This window comes from Stenella coeruleoalba (assembly GCF_951394435.1).
Source record: "Stenella coeruleoalba genome assembly, chromosome: 9".
Lineage (NCBI taxonomy): Eukaryota > Metazoa > Chordata > Mammalia > Artiodactyla > Delphinidae > Stenella > Stenella coeruleoalba.
Window position 1 is genome coordinate 104,451,458 of NC_137155.1, and position 19,599 is coordinate 104,471,056.

Here is a 19,599-nt window from a genome sequence, read left to right on the forward strand (position 1 = left end):
GTGCCTCTCCTGATCCCAGCATCTGCGGGACCTGCCCTGGGCCAGGCAGGTGACCGCCCGCGGCTGTGCGGAGGGACTCCACACTGCAGGTGCGTCTAGGAGAAATGGTGAGGCGCTCAGACACCGAAGGGCTCGTGGGAAGAATTTGTTAAACAGTTAGGCGTCACAGGGCCTCTGAAATTCTAGCATCAGGACACCTCAAGTGTCAAAGCCCTGAGCTTGGCCGTAGAGCTGGTCCGACGGCCACCCAGGAGGAAGGAGGCCCCCAGGTCTGTGCGGGGCTCCAGGCTTACCGACCCAGCATTGTGGGGGCCAGGGAGGGTCTGGGCTGGGAGCCTCCACTCAGACCCCACCTGGAGCAGCCAGCCTGCAGAAACAGGGAAACACGTTCATGGCTGCTCCGCTGTTGCGCGCCCTCCGCCGTTGCCATGGGGACTGGTGCAGCCAGAGAGCCCCGGGGAGGAACACACTGTGCTCGCCCAGCTGTGCGGCCGGGGGCAGGGGGCCCGCTGGAAATTGCTGAAGGAGGCCCCGGCCACGGGCCACACTGTCCCTCCCCGCACGCTGCCGGTGGCCCGCCGTGCTGTCACTGCGTCTCCTCCCACGGGTGCCTGTCTTGCACTGCGGCCACAGCCCTATTTTTAAAACCAGCCACCTCCCACTTAGGCACAAAGACGCTCAGGTTTGTGCTGAGAAGAGGAGGAACAGCGTTCACGTGCCGACGAAGCGTCACAACGATCAACTGTGGCAACAGTTGCGTGACTTGGAAGGACTGGGGTTTTGGACACTCACTAAGCAGAAGGGCAAAGGGACGGCGGCGCGTGTCCTCTGCATGTCGCCGGGGGCCCGGAGCCCCGGCACTGGACACAGCGTCCACCTGAGCCCTGCACGTGGCGGGTCACCTCCTCCAAGGGCGGCCGGCTATGCCCTGACCACTGAGATCAGCACTGAGCCCCTGGGGCCGAGGGCTGCGGCAGTGGAGGGGGAGGCCCACGTGTAGGGAAGGAGTCTGGCAACCACATCCCAGGGGCAGCTCACAGGACCCTGCCCACCGGGGGCCCGCGTGCCAGGCCCGCTCCAAAGCACGCCCTTACCCAGCACTCGACTGTCCTGTGGATCAGGGTTCCTGCGTCATTTTCACACGAGCCAACTGGGACTTAGCCCCAGAGCGCTGGGCCACAGGTCACAGGGCTGGGCGGGGCCCGTGTGACCGAGAAGTCTGCCCTCCGCAGACAGCAGCTGCTCAGGTGGCACCTGCCCGGCTCGGGTCAGCTCGGGGCCGCCGGGGCCGCTTCTCTCCAGCTGCTCCTGCACGTGTCCCTCTTGGAGACTCGGGGCCCCAGACGCACATGGGCCAAACCGCACTTACCGCGTCCCCATAACACGTCGTCCTGTCCTGAGTGCTTCCTGCCCGCCCCCGCCACCGCCCAGCAAACGCCCCTCTGCCCGGGTGACCCAGCCAGAAAATCTGGTGCCCTCGGCTTGGACGCTTCTCGCACACCCAGCACCGTCATCATACACCAGGTCCAGCAGACGTGTCCCCAGGGCCCGTGACCTCACCCACGACGTCGCCGTGTCCCCATCCGTGACGCGTGTCCCTCTGGACCACACAAACACCTCTAGCGCACCTCGTCTCCCCATACATCCCTCGAGCTGAAGCCGGGAGCTTTCAGAAGTGTCATGTATCACAATTAAAACTGCAGGTCTGAGCCCATCGCGCCCCCTCGTGAACCCCAGTGCTCCCGCGAGATGCCTCCTCCAGGAAGCCCTCCCTGCCTCCCCAGGCTGTCTGGGCCACTATGTCGCTCTTTCCAGCAGACTCCAGGCTTGGAGAGGACAAGACCTGTTGTGTATGGTTCTCTGTGACTCCTGGCACCAGCACAGAGCGGGAAGAGGGAAGGAGAAGGAAGGAAGGAAACGGGGCTTATAAGTGTGAGACTACAAAACCCACCTTGACAACCACAAACAGACCCCAAGGATGTGCTGGGCATCGTGTCGCCAGCTCCCAGATCCAGGGCCCCGACCCAGAGATGCAGACATCCCACTGCTCGTACGCAGAGGCCCGGCTGCCGGCGGCCTCAGCTTCTGTCTCTACGGCCGCTCGGGGCCTTGTCTGGCCACTTAAACCAGTTCCCGTCCCGACCCGTCCAGCGCCCACGCCCTGCCTGGTTTCTCTTCAGACCGTTCCACGTTCCCTGAGGTGACGTGACGTACAGTACACTATCGTACGGTGTACCGTCTTACAGTATGTTACATCGTACTGCTGCATACAACGCTACGCTGTAACACACCACACACCACGTCACGCTGTACCGTGTACTATACGATGTCGGTAATATCAAATAACCACGTGATGGCAAAATTGTATCATGTGACGGTGCACGCGATGCGACACTGCCTTCCTGGCATCTTACCGGACGACGCTGTAGAGTGCGTCACGTCACGCCACGCCGCGCCACATTACATCGCGCTGCATGTTTACGTCCTCCTCCTCCATCTCTCCCGCTAGGCCGCGCCTCCACCAGAGCCCAGTCTCTGTTCCGTCACCCCAGCATCCCCACTGCCGGCACAGGGCCTGGCACTTGGCCGCCCTGCGTTGGTACCAACCGATGACTGGTAAGTGGGAAACTGGCCTCGACTAAGAGCAGCTCCGTGAGACGCCTCGACCCCAGAGACACAGGACGTAGAAGTCCTCGGCGTGGACACCTCGAAGCTAAGCCGGCCCCTCCCCACTCCCCGGTTCTGCACGCGCGTTTGGCCAGGGAGTAAGCAGGCCAGCCCGGTCCACATTTCCACCCTCGCACGCCCAGCCCCGGCCAACGCTCACAGCTTCCAGAACCTGTGTGGGTCTGGCCCCCCAGGACCCCCAAGCTCTGGGCTCCACTCCCGTCCCGACTCTGGCTTGACCCCAACTCTCTGCCTTTGCAGGATCGCATCGTGTCGGCATTTGGTTCTGACACTGACAGCTGCCCACGAACAGCCCTCGGCTCTGGGCTGCATCCAACTCTGGGGCAGCCAGCAGATCCCAGGAGGAGAGGGAGGCCCGTGCGCGGAAAACGTCAGGTCGCAGCCTCCCGTCCACTCCGCTGCGGGCTGCAGCAGTGGGAAGGGTGCCCAAAAGAAGCCAGAAAATGCCTTTCGGGGACCGAGGATGAGACACGAGATTCGTCTGCAGACGGGTCTCCAAGTCTGTGCGAACAGAAGCAGAGTCTGTCTTCACGTAAGTATGAAGAGGGAGCAGCCCCGACTGTTATCACAGGGACTTCTTGAGCTGCGTTCTCCAAAAACTGAACTATCCCCCGAGTGACAGCGTGTTTTCACTGTTAATAGATTCATTGTTTCCAGTAGCAAGAGCGGCACCTTTCCACCCGCCGCGTGTTCTGCAGCTGGTCGCGAATCCATCCAGGACGAAGCCGTCACCACCCCTGCTTCCTCCCGAACAGGCGTGAGGACCGCGGCTCTGTCTTCAGACTCCTTCCTCATCCTCAGGAAAAGCACAAGCACCCGCTAGAGCAGGGGCTCCAGGCCACATTCCCTCTGCGGAGGGGGAACGTTCACTCGGCCATGTGACCCCCGGCCCAGATGAGCCTCGTTCCTGGACGGCAGACACGGAGGGTGCATCCGACGGCCAGTGGGAGGACGGGCCTCTGTCGCGCGCTTCACTTTGGAAACACGCAGTCTATCCATTCAGCGAAATAAAGCAAGCTCGTCCCTTCCAGGCGACAGCACAGGACATACGACAGACAGAGCTGGAAAATTATTCAGATTCTTTTCCAGAATCGCCCTGTTGGAGTCTGAGGCCCTTGCCGAGTCCCCAGACCCCCAGCCGGTTTCCTCTGCTGCCCGTCTTCCCGCCTCAGCCCGCAGGTGCCGTGTCTGCCAACCCACCTGCTGAAATGGGAGCAGCAGGTGAGCTGACCCTGCAGGGCCCCCTGCCCGTTGCTGGTGACCCCCGAGGTTCAGCCAGGCTTCATGGGCCCTCGACCTGGAACCTGCCCGAGGCTGTGAGGCGACCGCGCCAGAACTGCCTGGAGAGCTGAGAACAGGCCGCTCCCCGCCTCTGCCACGGGCCGGTCAGCGGGCCCCGCAGGCTCCCCGCGTCCCACCACGAGCTCACCGCCGCTCTGGCCTGTGTCTCTCATCTGCGTCACAAGGCACAGATCAGGAGGAACCCCGACGTCGCTTTTACCTAAACACCCTCCGATTCTCTCACGTTACGTCTTGGAGGAGATGAGAGTCCCTGTAGCCTTTGGCTTTTCCCAGCTTTTAACAGGCGTCCCGCTCACCCGCAGAGCACGGTTTCTCAGCAGCTGGACTGCACGAGCGCTTCCAAAGCCTCCTCCTCAGTCTCGCTGAAAAAGCACAGCCTTCTTTCCAGCTCCAGGGCTCACCAGCCCCTCTACCATTTATTCCGGGCTCTCAATCACAATGAAAGCACACTGGGTGCAAGACCGGTTCCGGGCACCTACACGCACAGCCGCCGGCCCACACTCACAGGTGCAGGCACCGCATCCCCGGCGAGAACGGAGGGTGTGACCGCGGCAAGCAGGCCAGGCCGTCGGGGGAACCTGCGTGTGCAGCTGGCGCTGCCGCAAGGAGCCCCTCCCCCCCTGGGCCAGCAGCCTCCTTGTCCCGGGATTCCTTGTGCAGGTGCGGGCCCCTGGGCCACTGGCCAAGCCCCTTGGGTGTCAGGAAGGCAGCGCTGACCCCACAAGCCGCCATGAACTCGCTGAGCCCTCCTCATGGACCCAAAGGCTCTGCCACGAGTTGAGTCAGGTGAGAGTCAAGCTGCCGGCCCCGCCTGGCCCCGTGGCTGCCCCTTGCACGGCCCCCTTCTCCCCTCCAGCCCACCTGGCACGCACGCCGGTCCTCAGAGCCCCCCAACAAGCACCCAGGTGAGGCGTCCCCTCCTCCGAAGGCCGGGCTCTGCAAACGTCCCTGTGGCCTGGGCCTCATGTGGTGCTCCCGTCAGGGAGAAGCCTGGTCGGCCGTCCAGACGGCTGCGCTGCGTGGGCATCACAGCAGGAGCGACGGCATCACACTTTACAGAAGGACACGCCTGCCCCCTTCACCTGAAGGCTGGGCAGAGCTCACGGTCCGGGGTGGGTCTTGGCGTCCAGCTGTCCCGGTTCCCAGCCCTGGGCCCACACCCGACAGTGTTTAAAGGCATCGTTCTCCAAACGGGAGATGCTAGGATTTAAAATCACGTGTGTTACTTGAAATGAGCCCAGAGGGAGAATGGAAGCCGAGTGCTGAGGCCAGAGCTTGGATTAGACAGGACGCAGCTGGTGCTGCTAAGACCAAGGGAGACAAGCGGCTGAGCCCGGCCCATCACCTGCCGGACAGTCATGAGTCAAACACCCCAGCAAAGAGGAGCTGAGGCCGAAAAGGCCCCCGGGAGGGTCGCAGACACGGCCGATCTCAGGGCAGGAGGGATGCGCAGCGCACGCAAGAGGCCACGGCCCCGGGGACCACGGGGCAGGCGTCTCCACGGGGCGCGGGGAGCAGCGCGTGTGCTTCCTCTAAAGGTGATCAAGCACAGCCTCCCTGAAGGGAGACGCACACACGGGTTAGAAATACGCTACTTAAGGATAAGCTCCCGAGAAAATGAAGAGCGAGAAAAGGACTTTTCTGTCCTGCTCAACTTGACTAGATGACGTGGCCACGAAGACTGAACGTAACCACTGGTTTTCTCTGTGTGCTCTGAACGCAGGAAGTGTCTCCTGGGAACCACTGTTCACTCACACCTGACGTCCACGCCCAAGTTCACTAATTAACGCCCAGGAAAGAACCACCCGTATAAGGAAACCCACTGCATCCACCTTTCAGGACAAACACGGACCATGTCTGACGGGGACAGACGTGTCATTGGCTACATGACTCTTCATTAAGTTCTGTACCACCCTGTGCAGAACAGGCAAAGGAAACGCCCTTTGAACTCCATCACAGGGTCACGTCTCCCTTTGTTGGTAACAAGAGGGGCGCACAGCGCAGTGCCAGGAAGTCCCACGGCGAGAAGCAAAGGCAAACGGTCCTGGGAGCTGCAGGGGCACCGACACGCGGGCGGAAGGCTGTGAGGTCTGTATGCGGCCCATCCTGCCGGCCCCGCCCACATTGCCACAACAACACTAGTAAGATTCCACATCATCTTCTAAAACCGGAGCCACAAAACGTCCTTCTAAGTTCAAACTCTTCCTGCTAACACGGGGTCACGTCCACCCCTAGGAGGACCCCGCACTGGAGGAGGCTGCTTCTCCGGGTGGCAGCAAACACGCCCTCAAGGTGGCCGGGGTCGAGGTGCCACTACAGTTCGGTATTTCTGCCGCCAAACGCTCGGATCCTACGGTCACAGGCTCTTCTCCGTAATCCTTTCCCTGTACAGCATCAGGTACGTCCACAACATCACGAAATTATTTAAAATACAAAAGAAACGAAGTTTTAAAATCATGCACGTGTGTCATCCATTTTGCACAAGCAAGAAACACCCTGGCTGGCACAGCTGTGCTGGTTCACGGAAACGTAATTCAGAAACTTGAGTATTTAGAGGGTTGGCGATAGGACACTCAAACCGCACGTGCAATTTCCCCCTCGGTACCTGACGTGAACACATTTCAAATGACCAAGGAAGCAGACTTCAAATAATCAACCTCATTTCCCACAGAAAGCAATAAAATAAGTGAAATGCCATTGTCGTGAATCTATTGTCACAATTCTAAAAGATAGAAAGACTTCGTTCCATTTTACTCCATTCAGAGCACCCTTAAGTTCCAGCAAATCCAATTTTGAAAGTATTACTTCCCAGCACTGGGATGAATTGCCAATTACAGAACAATTGTTAATGCATTTCTGGGTAAAAAGTGATAACTGATTTGGTCTTAAATATATTCAATAATCTCTTATGCTGAGGAACGAGGACCATAAAATGGGTGCTGTGCAGGGAAAGAGCCCGTGGTCACACAGGGTGAAGCCATTGACACGGAATTCCGCTCCTTTTCAGCCAGCGGAGTGTTTAGAATGGAATCTGCTGACTTCCTTTCTCCGGAACCCCGGAGAAAGGCTGCTCTGCTCTGCTCTGCTCTGCTCAGCTGGACCCCGAGCTCCACCCGTTACAGTGAAATGAAGCCTAGGAGGCATGTGGGCTGGGGGCGTGCGCGTCAGCTCTCCACAGGCTTTCTGGGAAGTAGCACAACTCCGCAAGGAATTCTTCTTTAACCAAAAATTCTGTTCCCCAAATCATTCCTTTCAGCAAATCAGAGTTCCTAAGGGCATCAAAATATCCTACAAGGAAAAGCCAACAGCAACCAAAATAGAGAAGAGCTACAGTTTGTTCCACCAAAGAGGGTGTTACAGCTATTTTTATGCCCTGTTGACCGTCACTGGATAAAGAAACTTTAATAGATGCCATAAGGTGATACCTCAATGGACGAGAACTAAACGCCCAGATCTCTAAGTCAGCCCAAATACCGTGCTGCATTGTACACTGGGGTGAAAATGTAGGTTTCATTAAAAATAGTTCATATATTTAGCCACATACAGGATTGGCGGAAACAAAGAGTCATTTTCTGCTGCGTCTGGGTCGGTGCATTCAGCCACTGCGCTTACCAACGACCATAAAGCACGAGAGTCCTTCCCCCTGAGTTACTGGAAAACGTGAGGCTCAGGTTCTGTTACGTTTCCTGTATTTTTCTTACTGGGCGGAAAGACTGTACATGTTACACGAGTTTTCAGTAGCTGAAAACAAACGTGGGCTGCAGGGGAAAGCAGCCTCCGTACACACCCCACGTTCGGCGCTTTGCGCTTTTCATTCAGGGACACACACCAACCACACGCTGGGACCCCCCCACCCCAGAAGATCGCAAAATGTGTGAGCGGGTGACGGGCTGGGCTCTAGGAGGGACGCCGAGGTCAAGCACTGGGCTACTCAGACCTTCGTCCCGTGCTCTCGTGGGCCAGGTGGACACGGTGAAGCCCGTGCGAGCTGCTGGGCTGGGACGGGACGGAAAACCTCAAAGCACCAGGGCATCGTTTTGTCCACACGGGCTCTTCGCAGAGGCCGGAGCCCCGCCCCTACACCACCTTCTATCCGAGCGAGCAGTGCGGTCGCCACCGCCCACCCCCGGGAGGCCAGCCACTCCCCTCCGGGCCCCACCCGATGAGTATCGGGGTTCTGGGGAGACGGCTGTCCTCGGAGCAGCCGGCCCCCTTCCCCTGCCCGGGCGGGTGTGTGCGCTTGCGCGGAAGCAGCCTCACCTGCCGCCTTCGCAGCGTCCGCCGCTGTCACGTTCTGGAGGTTGGCGCGCACCCTGAAGGTCACCGCTGGTCCCGAGACCCTGGAAGAGACCGTTTAACAGGCGTGAGAACCGCTCAGCACACGGGCCTCCTCCCTGAACGCCACACGCACCCCAGGCGCTGCTCGTCCACACGCGACCTCCGCGGGGGTGGCTTTGCGGGGTCACTGTGACTCTGTTCCCAGATTCCAGGAATTCTATCCACAGGCTTCGCTTTTCTAACACACACACGGCAGGGCGCTTACAAAAAGTTCAAATCAACCCCAATATCCAACAATAACAAGCAGATATTCTTGCAAGGGAAAAAGAAAAATTGTTATGGAAACTGTTTTCAGTATTCTGTTCCCAAGGGAGCCGCAGGAACCAAAAGCAGAAAGGAAAGAGACGGGTATTTTTAAAATTCTCCTGAAAGGAGCTGTTTAAAAAACTTATTGAAATCTTTAGAACTACTCAGTAAAAAAATAACTGGCAGGGGGGTTTCCCTGGTGGCGCAGTGGTTGAGAGTCCGCCTGCCGATGCAGGGGACACGGGTTCGAGTCCTGGTCCGGGAAGATACCACATGCCGTGGAGCGGCTGGGCCCATGAGCCACAACTACTGAGCCTGCGCGTCTGGAGCCTGTGCTCCGCAACAAGAGAGGCCGTGATAGTGAGAGGCCCGCGTACCGCGATGAAGAGTGGCCCCCGTTTGCTGCAACTGGAGAAAGCCCGCATGCAGCAACGAAGACCCAGCACGGCGAAAATAAATAACTTAATTAATAAATAAATAATAATTAAAAATGAATATCTGGTAAAAAAATTTTTCAAAGCTTTTTAATTACTGTATTGCACATGACTTTGAAAAGTACATCCCCCTTTTAACAACTGATTCGTCTGAAGGGGGGCAGGGAGGCCGCCTTTGTCAGGACTGTCCCAGCTCCGCATCTCCTGGGCCATCATCTCCCGGACACAACCCCCAGGAGCTGGTGTCGAGGGGGCCAGAACGGCACGGGCCGCTCAGAGGTGGCCCTTCCCGGCACACGCGTGGTTTCCAGGGGCTCCTGGCCGTCACGATGCCCCTGGCAAGGCAGTGCTCTTCTTGGTGATCGGTGAGGTTCCCCACAACAGGCTGTGTTCAGTTCGACTGCCCTCGCCTGGTCCAGGGGCTGGGCCTTCCTCGCTGATGCCATGGAGTCTTATCAGTATGCACAGATTCAACCACCGAATAACACCGCCGAGAACAAAACCACGTGCCTGCCATCTGCTGAGCCTCCGTGCGCACGGGAGCTTCGCGTGTACCGTGTTTAATCTCTCCAGCAAAGCAGGCGCCGTCGCCTCCATTTACGACGAGGACCCTGAGGACCCAAGGGCTGTCCTCCCTTAAAGGGAGCCCAGCTGAGTCACAGGTGACGCCGCCAGGCCGCCCGTCACCTGCATGTTCTAACCCGGCCCTGCCCCCTGCTGGGCCTCCCACCCACTCCACGCCAGTTCCAGCGTCTATGACAGGATCATTTCAAAGGCGCTCCTAATAAGGGTGATGTAAGGAAAAGTGCACGAGAGTGAGACGCAAGTGAAAGGGACCACGCTTGAGAAGAGTTACGTGGAAAGGACAGCGACACTCTCGGAAACGGCAGAAACGCCGCTAGCAGGAACCAAATCCCCAAGTCAGCCGTGCGCCACGTGCCACCTCCTCTGCATCCACTCTGTCCCCTCCCCTCCTTCCCGAGCGCGTCATCCAGAGGCCGGCCCGCTGCTCCAGGTCGTGGGAGCTCAGACCACGCGTCCACGAGCCTCAGGGCTTCTTGGCATTCAGGGGCTACCTCCACTCGTGACCCTCAGGCGGCCTGGGTCCTGTCCCTCAGGCGGCCTCTGGCCCAGCTCCCTGGCCAGCCGAGTCCTCTGCAGAGGGAACTGCGGAGCCCCCAGGGGTAGCATGGCCGTCCTTCCAGCACCTCTGCTGTCGGACGTTCCACCCAGGAGCCTGGGCCTCGCCGCAAGCGCAGCGAGCGCTCCTGAAGCAGCTCCTGCCGTGGCGCCCACAGCTCTGGTGGCTCATCCAGCCACGGGGCCTCCCGGTCACCTCCCTGTACAAGGAACGTCACCACGTCCGGCAGCAGCGCCACCCTCCCTCTCCACCCCCGCTGTCGCGGCCGAGCCGAGTCTTCCCGGGTCCCGCCCCACCCCCCCCCCCCGCGTGTGGCACCCGGAGGACCTGTCCGACCCTCCGTGCACGTCGCATGCAGCACCCTCCGTGGACTCCCCAGGCCCCAGGGTCCGAGGGGATGCAGCAAACCCCTCCCCGGCCCCTGCTGGATGCTCCCGGGGTGGACAAGGGGGCCTCCCTGCCCCTGGAGACTTCTTGCCGCGGCGTCTTCCCCCCTCGCCGTGGGAATTGGGTTCCGCCCCCTCAGTTCCAACCCCACTTCCACAAACGCTCTGAAAACCGTTGCTCTGGGACCTCCTAGCAAGTGCAGCGACTGCTCGATGTCTGTGCTCGAATTAAACGTTAATTATTGTACAGGTCACTCGTGCGACGACGCTTCCCGCCGGCGCCTGACACGCGTGTGGATGGTGGGGCTACGTCTGGGACTGAGTCCCGACATCTAGCGCAACTGCTTCCAAAACTAGGAGAAAGTCCTTGCCAACTCGAGCGTCCACACCCACCACCAACGCACTAACAGCAGACCCACGTGGCACGGCTCTGGGTTTACGCGTGGCTTCTGGGACGTGTCTAATCTAAACCACATCTGCAGAGTTTGAGGCCCGTGGGACCCCCCAAATCTAATCTTCCCTCCGGTGCCGACAGTTTTCTCTAAAGATCTCACGGACGTCCCTGGATTCCCAAAGATGGAGCACACAGGGGTTGTTCACCTGCCCCAACACTTGCGGGACCAGCAGGAGAGGCCGACGGGGCACCAGGGCCCTCCTTCCTTCCGGGACGCCACACACATGCCTCTGGGATGCACACATGCGACCCCGGGATGCACAGCCGTGACCCTGGGACCGCCTAGCGTGGAAAGCACGCCCTGAATGGAGGGTCCGTGTTGCCGTCACCAACTCCCTACCTGACACCCGGTCTGTGACGGCCCAGCCCCTGCGCAGCTGAGCCCTGGCCCTGGCACCAGCGAGGGAAGGGTCACCCCGCTGCACGGGGCATATCCAACCCCTTATGGCTGAACACGACGTGGGCTCGGGTGCTCGCTCCCCAGCACCTGCTCTAACGCGCGGGGACGTGAAAGCCTCTGCACAGAGCCTCTGCTGCACAGCCGCGTCCTGTGTCGCCATCTGTCACCCTGCTGAGCCTTAACCTCCCCGGCCTCGGTTTGCCCGGCTGTAAAACAGGGGCAGTTCTGGCAAGTCGCCAGGGAAACAAGACAGGAGGCAAATAAGTACAATCTCTGCTCCAGGAAGCTGAAACACGTCTTCCAGAATCCTCCAAACCTGCGGGGTCCTCATATGGGGAGGGAGGTGTGGAGGGTCGGCAGTGGGCACGGGACAGGGGGGCCGCGTCCTCGCCGGGCTCCTGCAGGGTCCAGCTGACCTGGCCTGTGCACAGGACCTCGTGAACACGTCAGGCCGTGAGTTCCCGCTGCGTCTTCAGGAATCGCCCTTCGTCAGCGCGGTCGACCACACGGAAGGGAAATCACACCGCTTCCTGCCTCACGAGGACTCACGAAGGGGGACCCGAAGGGGGACCCGGGATGAGGCTGGCGCCTGCGTTCCCTGAGCTGGTTGAAGCCCCCACTGGCTGCGAGTCCGCGAGGCCCTGCAGCACCGCCCACCTGACTAAGAGCCGCATCAATCAGCACCGCCTCCTCGGACAGCCATGATTAGATTATAAAATCACAACCGCGGTCGCTGTGCGTCTGCCGGCGTAATTCCACCAGTGCGCTGATGCCGTTTTAATGGCCTCTAACGATGTAATAAGAAATAATGAAATTTGCTTGACAGCTACATGACCATTAACAAAACATATGAAGCATAACTAGTACTTCCATAAACACGCAGACAAGCCTGGAAGTGCCGCCTCGTGGGGCAGATTCCTCTCCTCTCCTGCCACGATGACCAGCCCTGAGAGCATGCTGGCCACGCGGTCATCCCCCCAGGCCTCCCCAGGTCAGTCCCTGCGGCTGGTGCGTGTCCTCACGTGCTGGGTCCTGGGGGCGACACACAGGACGTGCATGTGTGGCATGGGACACCACACACACCCCCGCAGACCACGTACAGCATTAAATACTCAGACGTGCGAGACGAGCGTTAACTGGGCAGGACGGGGGTTCCCAAGGGGCCTGGGCGCCCAGAAGCAGGCTCGAGGGCAGACGGGGGGCTCCAGGGCCGGGCGAGGCTGCGGGGAAAGGGCCGCTCGGGGGTTTAGTCGCGCGAGGGCCCTGGACCAGACTCCCAAAGGCTGAAAGAGCGGGGTGCAGCATGGCCCCGGGGGAGTCGGAAGCCCCCGTCCCCTGAGCAGGAAAGAGACTGGCAGGTGATGTCTACAAAAGAGCTGGTCTGGGAACCGGCCCAGCTTCCGAGGCTGGAAAGCCCCCAGGACACCCGTGTCCCCAGAGTCTCCAGACCTGGAGGGACTGAGCCGCAGACCCAGGTGAGGGGCCAGAGAGGGGTGCCAGGCAGGCTAGGCAGCGTCTCCTGAAGGCCCCAGGCCCGAGCCCCCCCCACTGGAGCCCCCCAGGACTGACGCCACTTCCCACAACTCCCTTTCCTCTCCAACCCTCCCTCAAACGCTCCCGTGGCAGCAGTGGGGGGGCGCGCAGCCCCGGCCTCCATCCCATCTGGAAGGTTTCTAAGAAACAAGGGGCGGCAGGGGGGCAGCAAAGGGCACGTCTCCAGGAAACAGCCCGGGGCTGGGACCTCTGCCTTCCGTCTGCTGCCTGGTCACCACGGAGGGTTTTGCTAATGGAAGATGATGCAGGTTCAATGAACACAGCCCCGCGGGGGCCTAAGGAGTCCCACCCTAGAGCTCATTCGGGTGATTACTTCTGAGGTGCGAGGACGGTCTCCCAGCGCTGCAGGCCGCCAGCTGCTCCTGGAAGCTCCGGTCTCAGGACCCCTCTGCCTGGTACTTGAGGCCCTCAGAGTTCTCGCACGAGGTTCTTGCCTTTGACGAAGGAGGCACCCACTCCCTCCCTCCCTCCCTCCCTCAGCCCTGGGCCACATTCAATGTCCCCTCTACAGAGGGAGGGGTGCAGTGTCACTGGGGGCCGTCTGGGGTGCCAGACCCGCCTGTGCCATCACTCATTCCGCCATGCGTGTTCCGTCATGCGTGTGTCCCGTCATGTGTGTGTGTAACACGCACCCACGCCGTGCGGTCAGCGTGCCAGGCGTGCTTATGCAGACATGCAGCAGGGAACCCTGGACCTGAGCTGGGCTCTCAGTGGCCAAGCCCGTGGGGACCCCGTGGTGTGTGCAGCCCAGGGGAGTTGCCCACAGGAGCCAGGAACGGGGCAGGAAGCTCCAGGGACCCCCTCCTCCTCTTTGAAGGGAACAGTCAGAACCTCCAGGTCAGGCCGTCTGTCCTGCTTACTGGGCCACGCGGAGACCGTGACAGGGCCAAAGGGCCTGTGGAAGTGGCCACGGGCAGCAGGAACGGCTCCCCGCTGGGCTGCGTGAGGCCCTCCCACTCCAGGGCCTGAGTCTGATGACCAAACCCTCCTGGAGGTCCTGCACACCGGAGCGGTGCCGGACGCACAGCCAATCAATGCGATTTGACAGAGGACAGCTGTAACGGACCCTTGATGTTACAGGTGGGAATACAAGTGGCTTCGGGGGCCCGCGTGCGGCTGAACGGAACAGACATGGACCCTCTGCCAGCGGGTGACTCATCTCGCACCCGCCCCTCCCGCCGCCCCTCCCGCTCCGAGGCCACGGCCCGTCCCCGGAGACCTCAGCAGCCTCACGGCACTTGGGCTCCACCTGGGTCCCCTGTAGTTCGTTCTCCAGGCGGCTGGAAAGGCGCCTTCCTGGAGAACATCCGCGCTGGCTCCAGCACTGGGACCAAGGCCACCTGGGCTCCGGGCCGGGCTCCCACGGCCGCATGACCCTCCCATGTGGACGTCCCCCCCGTGGGTGGGGTCTCCTGCCCCAGGTTCCTCCCTCTTGGCCTCATCCCTCTGTTCACGGGGACGGGACGGAAGGTGCCTGACCTTCTCTGGCTCTGTCTATGTGTCCACCTCTGCTGGCAGCTCAGCTCCCCAGAGCAGGAACCCTGCCTGCTCTCCACTCCACCCGGGCACTCAGCGCTCGGTAAACATCTGTGCAGCGATAACCGTCCCCGTGGACCACCACGTGCGCAGAGCTGTCAGAAGAGCCTCATTAGCTGAGGGCCCAGCCCCGAGGCCCTGGCTCGCCTGCGGGGGCCAGGCCGTCCTGACGGTCTAGAGCCTCCTGGGTGGTTCCTGGCGCAGCGGGGAGACCTGAAGCCTGGGGCGGGGTTCTTTCAGGGGACTGTGGTCCTTCTGATGATGCTCGGGTTTCAGCTGCTCTTACAGAAACAACCTGAGCCCGCTGGGCCTTTCCTTCCTCTTCTTCCCTCACCAGTTTCTCTGTGACACAATTAACGAAGCCCACAAGCGCACGGTGGACCCACCAGACGGAGAAGACGCCCAGGGCCCCGCCCACACTCACGCGATGTCCGAGAAGACGCCCGCCGGCATGTCCAGGAGACGCGCCACGTCCTCCAGCACCTCCGTCCCCTTCTCTGGGCTCAGCGGGCTGCGGGGAGAGCACAGGGTTACGCGGCGGGCTTGTCGCACCCGAGGAGCAGGGACCCCCGCAGCCCACCCTCCCGCCCTGCCCTGCTCGGAGAACTGCCCCGGCTGTACCCCTGTCACATCAGGGCTGGGCTGCAGCCACCCGGGAGCGGAGGCCTCCAAGCCGTGATGAACCACCTGCATTTTCCAGCAAGAAGACCAACACCACAATGCGAACGGGGTTGTCAGGGGAGCGTGATGGGCCCAGGAGCCAGCAACTGGCTCATCTCAGCGGGGAGCGGGGGAGAGCGGGGTGGAGGTGGGAGAGGAGGGCGGAGGCCGGGAAGCCAAGTTCAGGAGGGGCGTCAAACGTGCGGAGGGAATGCATGTGTTTAAGTGGATTCGGATTCATTTCTAAAATGAGTTCTGCGCCAGTGAGGATACTGAAAAGTCACACTTTTAAGGATGGCAGGACAGTGCAGCAGCAGCGACTCCCCAGAGGGGCCCATGTGCCACAGCATGGAGCCTCGGACCCCCAGCAAGGCCAGCGTCCCCAGGGGGGCACCTCCAGCAGCGCATGTGACTCAGGTCCCTGAGCCCAGCCTGTCTCGCACCCCAGGCGCTGCCCGTGAAAGCCCGTCAGCGCCCTTCAGAGGAGAACTCGCCTGCGGTTACGTGAGCACCGTCGACAGCTGGGGTTTCCGTCCCAGCCTATCATTCATTCATCATTCAGCAAATGTGCAAGAAAGCCACTGGGTGCCGGGCGCTGTCCGGGAAATTCAGCAACAGACACTGAGCTGCTTCTTGGGGTTTATATCCAAGTGGGGACACAAGCAGCAAAGTCACCAACAAGGGAAAGGGCCTGTGTCGTTGGGGGCTGAACCGCGTCACCGAAAACGCACACCTTCACGTCGTAAACCCGGAACCTCAGAATGTGGCCTCACGTGGAAACAGGGTCCGTGAGGTCATCAGGTGGGCCCTCATCCACCACCGCTGGGGTCCCCATGGCAAGAGGAGGTGGGGACACAGACACGCCCGGGGGACGGCCGCGAGGACCCAGGTGCCAAGCCCGCTTGCCCCTCCCGCCCCCCACAGAGGGCGGCACCGTGTGAGTGGAAGGCGGTGAACATGCAGGGGGTGCCCGATGGGCTGTCCCAGGACCGCGTGACTCCAAGAGACAGCAGGGGCGCAGGGCACGAGAAGGAACCGAGGGGGGTCCCAGAGGCGGGGGCCGTGGAGGTGGGCGCCGGGCAGGCCCTGCAGCCTGCTGAGATGGTTCAGCTGTGCGGGCAGGACGGACCAGCAGGTGAGCGAGACCACGGGCGAGCGGGACGCCTCGGTAAGGGCGGAGGCAGAATCCCCGCGCAGACGCGTCGACAAGGGCTGTGACGTCGGCTGGCGTCAGGGGAGGGCTCCAGACGCCTCTGCGCCCCGAGGAGATGCGGAGAAGCAGGCGCAGCGACGGGACTGGGGGCGACTGCTCTGAGATTCCCAGGCTGACCGCCGCGTCCCTCAGAAGACGCTGTCACCCAGTGGAGGAAGCGCTCGGGAGGCTGCGATCAGCGCGTCCCACCGCGAGCTGGCGGCAGGTCTGGGCCGCGAGGCACGCCGCCCACCGCGGCGCCTCGCGCTACACCCACCTCTTCCCTGGGGGCAGACGGGCCGCCAGCCCAGCCAAGGAGCTGGAATGTGCTCTCTGGGTGGGGACACCGGTTGCTGCCAGCGGCGCCACTTTTACTGACTGTGCCAGGCCCGCTCGCCACACCCCTCTGGTGACTCCAAACCCTCTGCAACCTCCAAGCCGTTCTTCCGAAGGTGAGGAAGGAGAGGTCGGTCCCGGTCTGCAGCTGAGGGGCTACCCCCCACCCCCATCCTGCTTCCTGAGTAGGTAGCCCTCAGGGCTGGGGACCCTCCCATCAAGGGTGGACGAGTCCCCCAAACCTCCCAAACACGCTCTCCAGAGGTTTTAAAATAAGAATGTTTTTAAAGAGGTGTGTGTGCATCCCCGTCCCCTCACTCACGGAATCCCAGGGACACCTCTCAGAGCTGGCATCTCAGCCCCACCGGGAGGTCAGCTGCCAACCGGGAAAGGAGTCCACGCGGAACCCTGGTGCCTGCCTCGCCGCTGCCTGCCAGGAGCTGCAGGTCAGGTCCGTCTGTCCCTCAGCCAGCCTGGTGCTCCAGCACGTCTGCATCTACATGAAGTCTGCTGGGACCCCGAGCTCCGCGCGAGGACAGGCCTGGCTGCACGGCAGCCCTGCGGGCACCTGTGCCCTGGTGACGGGGCACGGGTCTCGAGGGAGCCATCCGGTGCTGACCACAGCGCCAGCTCAGTGCGCAGGAGAAATACCGCCACATCAGAGGGGGACGAGTCCCACAGCCCGGCGTCAGGAAGACAGGGCCCTGCCCCCCCTCCCCGGCTTCTGGCCACTAAGCAGGCCCGCCAGCTCTCAGCCCTGAGGCCACGAGCTCCTTCCTTTCCCCGAACCCCCCCTGCACGTTGACTCCAACCACTTATTTTCAAAGGTCTCTGAGGATTCTGCGCATTTCGGTCCTGTCTGTCCACGAGCTGCAGGCTTGCGGAGGGCGTGACCAGCTCTTATCTTTTCCTTTCTCTCCAGAGTCCGGACACAAACCAACTTCCCTACCAGGTTGCTACGAGATTCCACGAACCCCGTTTCCTAGCTTGTCTTCAACAAGGGGTAACGTAAGGAGATGCGGAGTCCGGCGCCTCCGTCGTGGATGTCAGGCCCACTGTGAGCCTCCTGGCCCTACCTTCTTCCACCCTCACAGCCCAGAAACTGAACATTTTCCTCCATTACGAGATTATCTAAAACAGCCTTGAAGATAATGATGAGGTTCGCCAGCCCAGAATGTTCTCAGTGGCCGGCTTGCTCTCCAAGGAGACACCTCGATGACCGGAGCCGCGCGGTGACCCCGTCGGCCCCTCCCATCTCGCTGTCACGGCTCCGGCAGGCAGATGGCTCAGGACAACAGCGGCTCCGTTCTCGTGCAAGTCGGACAAACGAGAGGTGCTGACTGTACTCAAAACGAGCACGCAGTTGTTTCTGTTTTATTTTTAAACTATGTGGCCATCAGCTGTCATGTCATGGTCTGAACTTCCTCAGAAAGCAGTTGGGGTTCATTTCAAAAATCAATGGACGGATACAGCATGTGCAATTTCAGGGGCCCGCCTGTGACAGCTGCCACCCTGATTACCTGGACGCCCAGCGCCGCCTGGAAGAGAGAGGTGGCGCTTTTAGCAGCTTGAGGTCAGAGCCGGCAGCGGCCGGGGGGTCCCCTGCCTGCCTGGTTGTCAGCGGCAGGAAGGATTTCCTGTCGACAGCTGGGCCGGGCCTCCTCACTAAGTCACTTCCTTTCTGAAGCCGCACGTTCCTGCTGTTCAACCGCGTTAAACAAGGCTGCTGCCGGGAGCTACCAAGTCAGCAGAACAGGCGAAATGGACTGCGTCGGCGTCCTGACCTCGACGGAAGCCCGCCGAGGGGCAGCCGCGCCCCGCTCTCAGGAGAGCCTGATGGCCACACGCACAGCCCCACGATGGCCGCAGTGTCCTGAGTCAGTGCTGGACTAGAGGAAGGGGCCAAAACGAGGAGGTGATGAGGGAGTTTCGGAGGCCACTCTGAAAATAAAGACTAGTGAAAACGGCGTAAGGGGCAGAAAGCTTAGGACCAGTGCAGGCTTCTGGAAGGCGTCCCTCCGCCCTCGGCCGTGCGTGACTCCACGGAAATTCTCTCATTCACTGCTCACACAGACCTGGGAGGAAGGTCCCGTATTAACCTCACTCGAGAGAGGTGGAAACTGAGACTCGGGAAATTAAATCCCTTGCCCAAGATCACGCTAGTAAATCCCCAAAGAAAGATGGAAACGGAAAATGTCAAGGTAACGCTGGGATGTCGGCTTCCCAACTGCTGCACCTCTGCCTGGATTTTAGCCCAACCGGACTGAAGAGCGTCTGCACCCGTAACCTCTCCAGGTCTTATTTTTCCAAGTGCTATCGTCTCTTACTTACGAGACACGTGAAACCAAGCAGAGAACGGGATGCGGCGACGGGGCCGGATGCCCCGCCAGCCCCACGCTCGCGTCTAGGACTCTGCATCCAGGAGCCGACCGCGCTTCCGCCGCTTCACTTCCTCACTGCGGACATCTCACTATTTATTTGAAAATTCACCGAAGGTTGGGAACCAAATGAGTGATGGGTCACAAAATGAAAACGAGTCAACCTTGATACAACGTTTTTTGAGATGATACTTGAAATCAATGAACAAAATGAGATTTTCACGGGACTCACCGATTATTCCAGTTATCCGCACCCATCACTACAACACAAAATGATGCTTCTCTTTTTAAATCATCCTATAAGGTAGTTAAAATTTTTGCTAACCCACAGGAATTCTCCCCGATGCAGAGAAGTGACGCTTCTGATGAGGACAATCCTGCTGGCGTCACAGTGATTCAAGTTCCCAACTCCCGTCTGGCGCCACTGTCCTCCCTGCAGGAGTCGAATGAAGGCCCCGTTTTTCAGAGCGTGAGTGAGTGAGCCTATGACAATCTGGGCAGACACACTGAGCTCCTGTGAGGGCTGAGCTCCCCGGCATCGCGGAGCACAGGCA

The 19,599-nt window shown here is 60.6% G+C and overlaps 1 protein-coding gene across 4 annotated transcripts in view; it reads right to left on the reverse strand.

Moving 5' to 3' along the window:
* The window catches only part of PTPRN2 (protein tyrosine phosphatase receptor type N2), a 697,620-nt gene that overhangs the window by 396,833 nt on the left and 281,188 nt on the right, over window positions 1-19,599 (reverse strand). For all 4 annotated transcript variants that reach the window (XM_079932273.1, XM_079932275.1, XM_079932274.1 and 1 more), the window contains exons 10-11: window positions 14,904-14,990; window positions 8,251-8,330 (exon numbers count right to left, since the gene is read on the reverse strand). In XM_079932273.1, coding sequence (XP_079788399.1) covers window positions 8,251-8,330; window positions 14,904-14,990 — 167 coding nt within the window. The remainder of the gene's footprint in view (window positions 1-8,250; window positions 8,331-14,903; window positions 14,991-19,599) is intronic.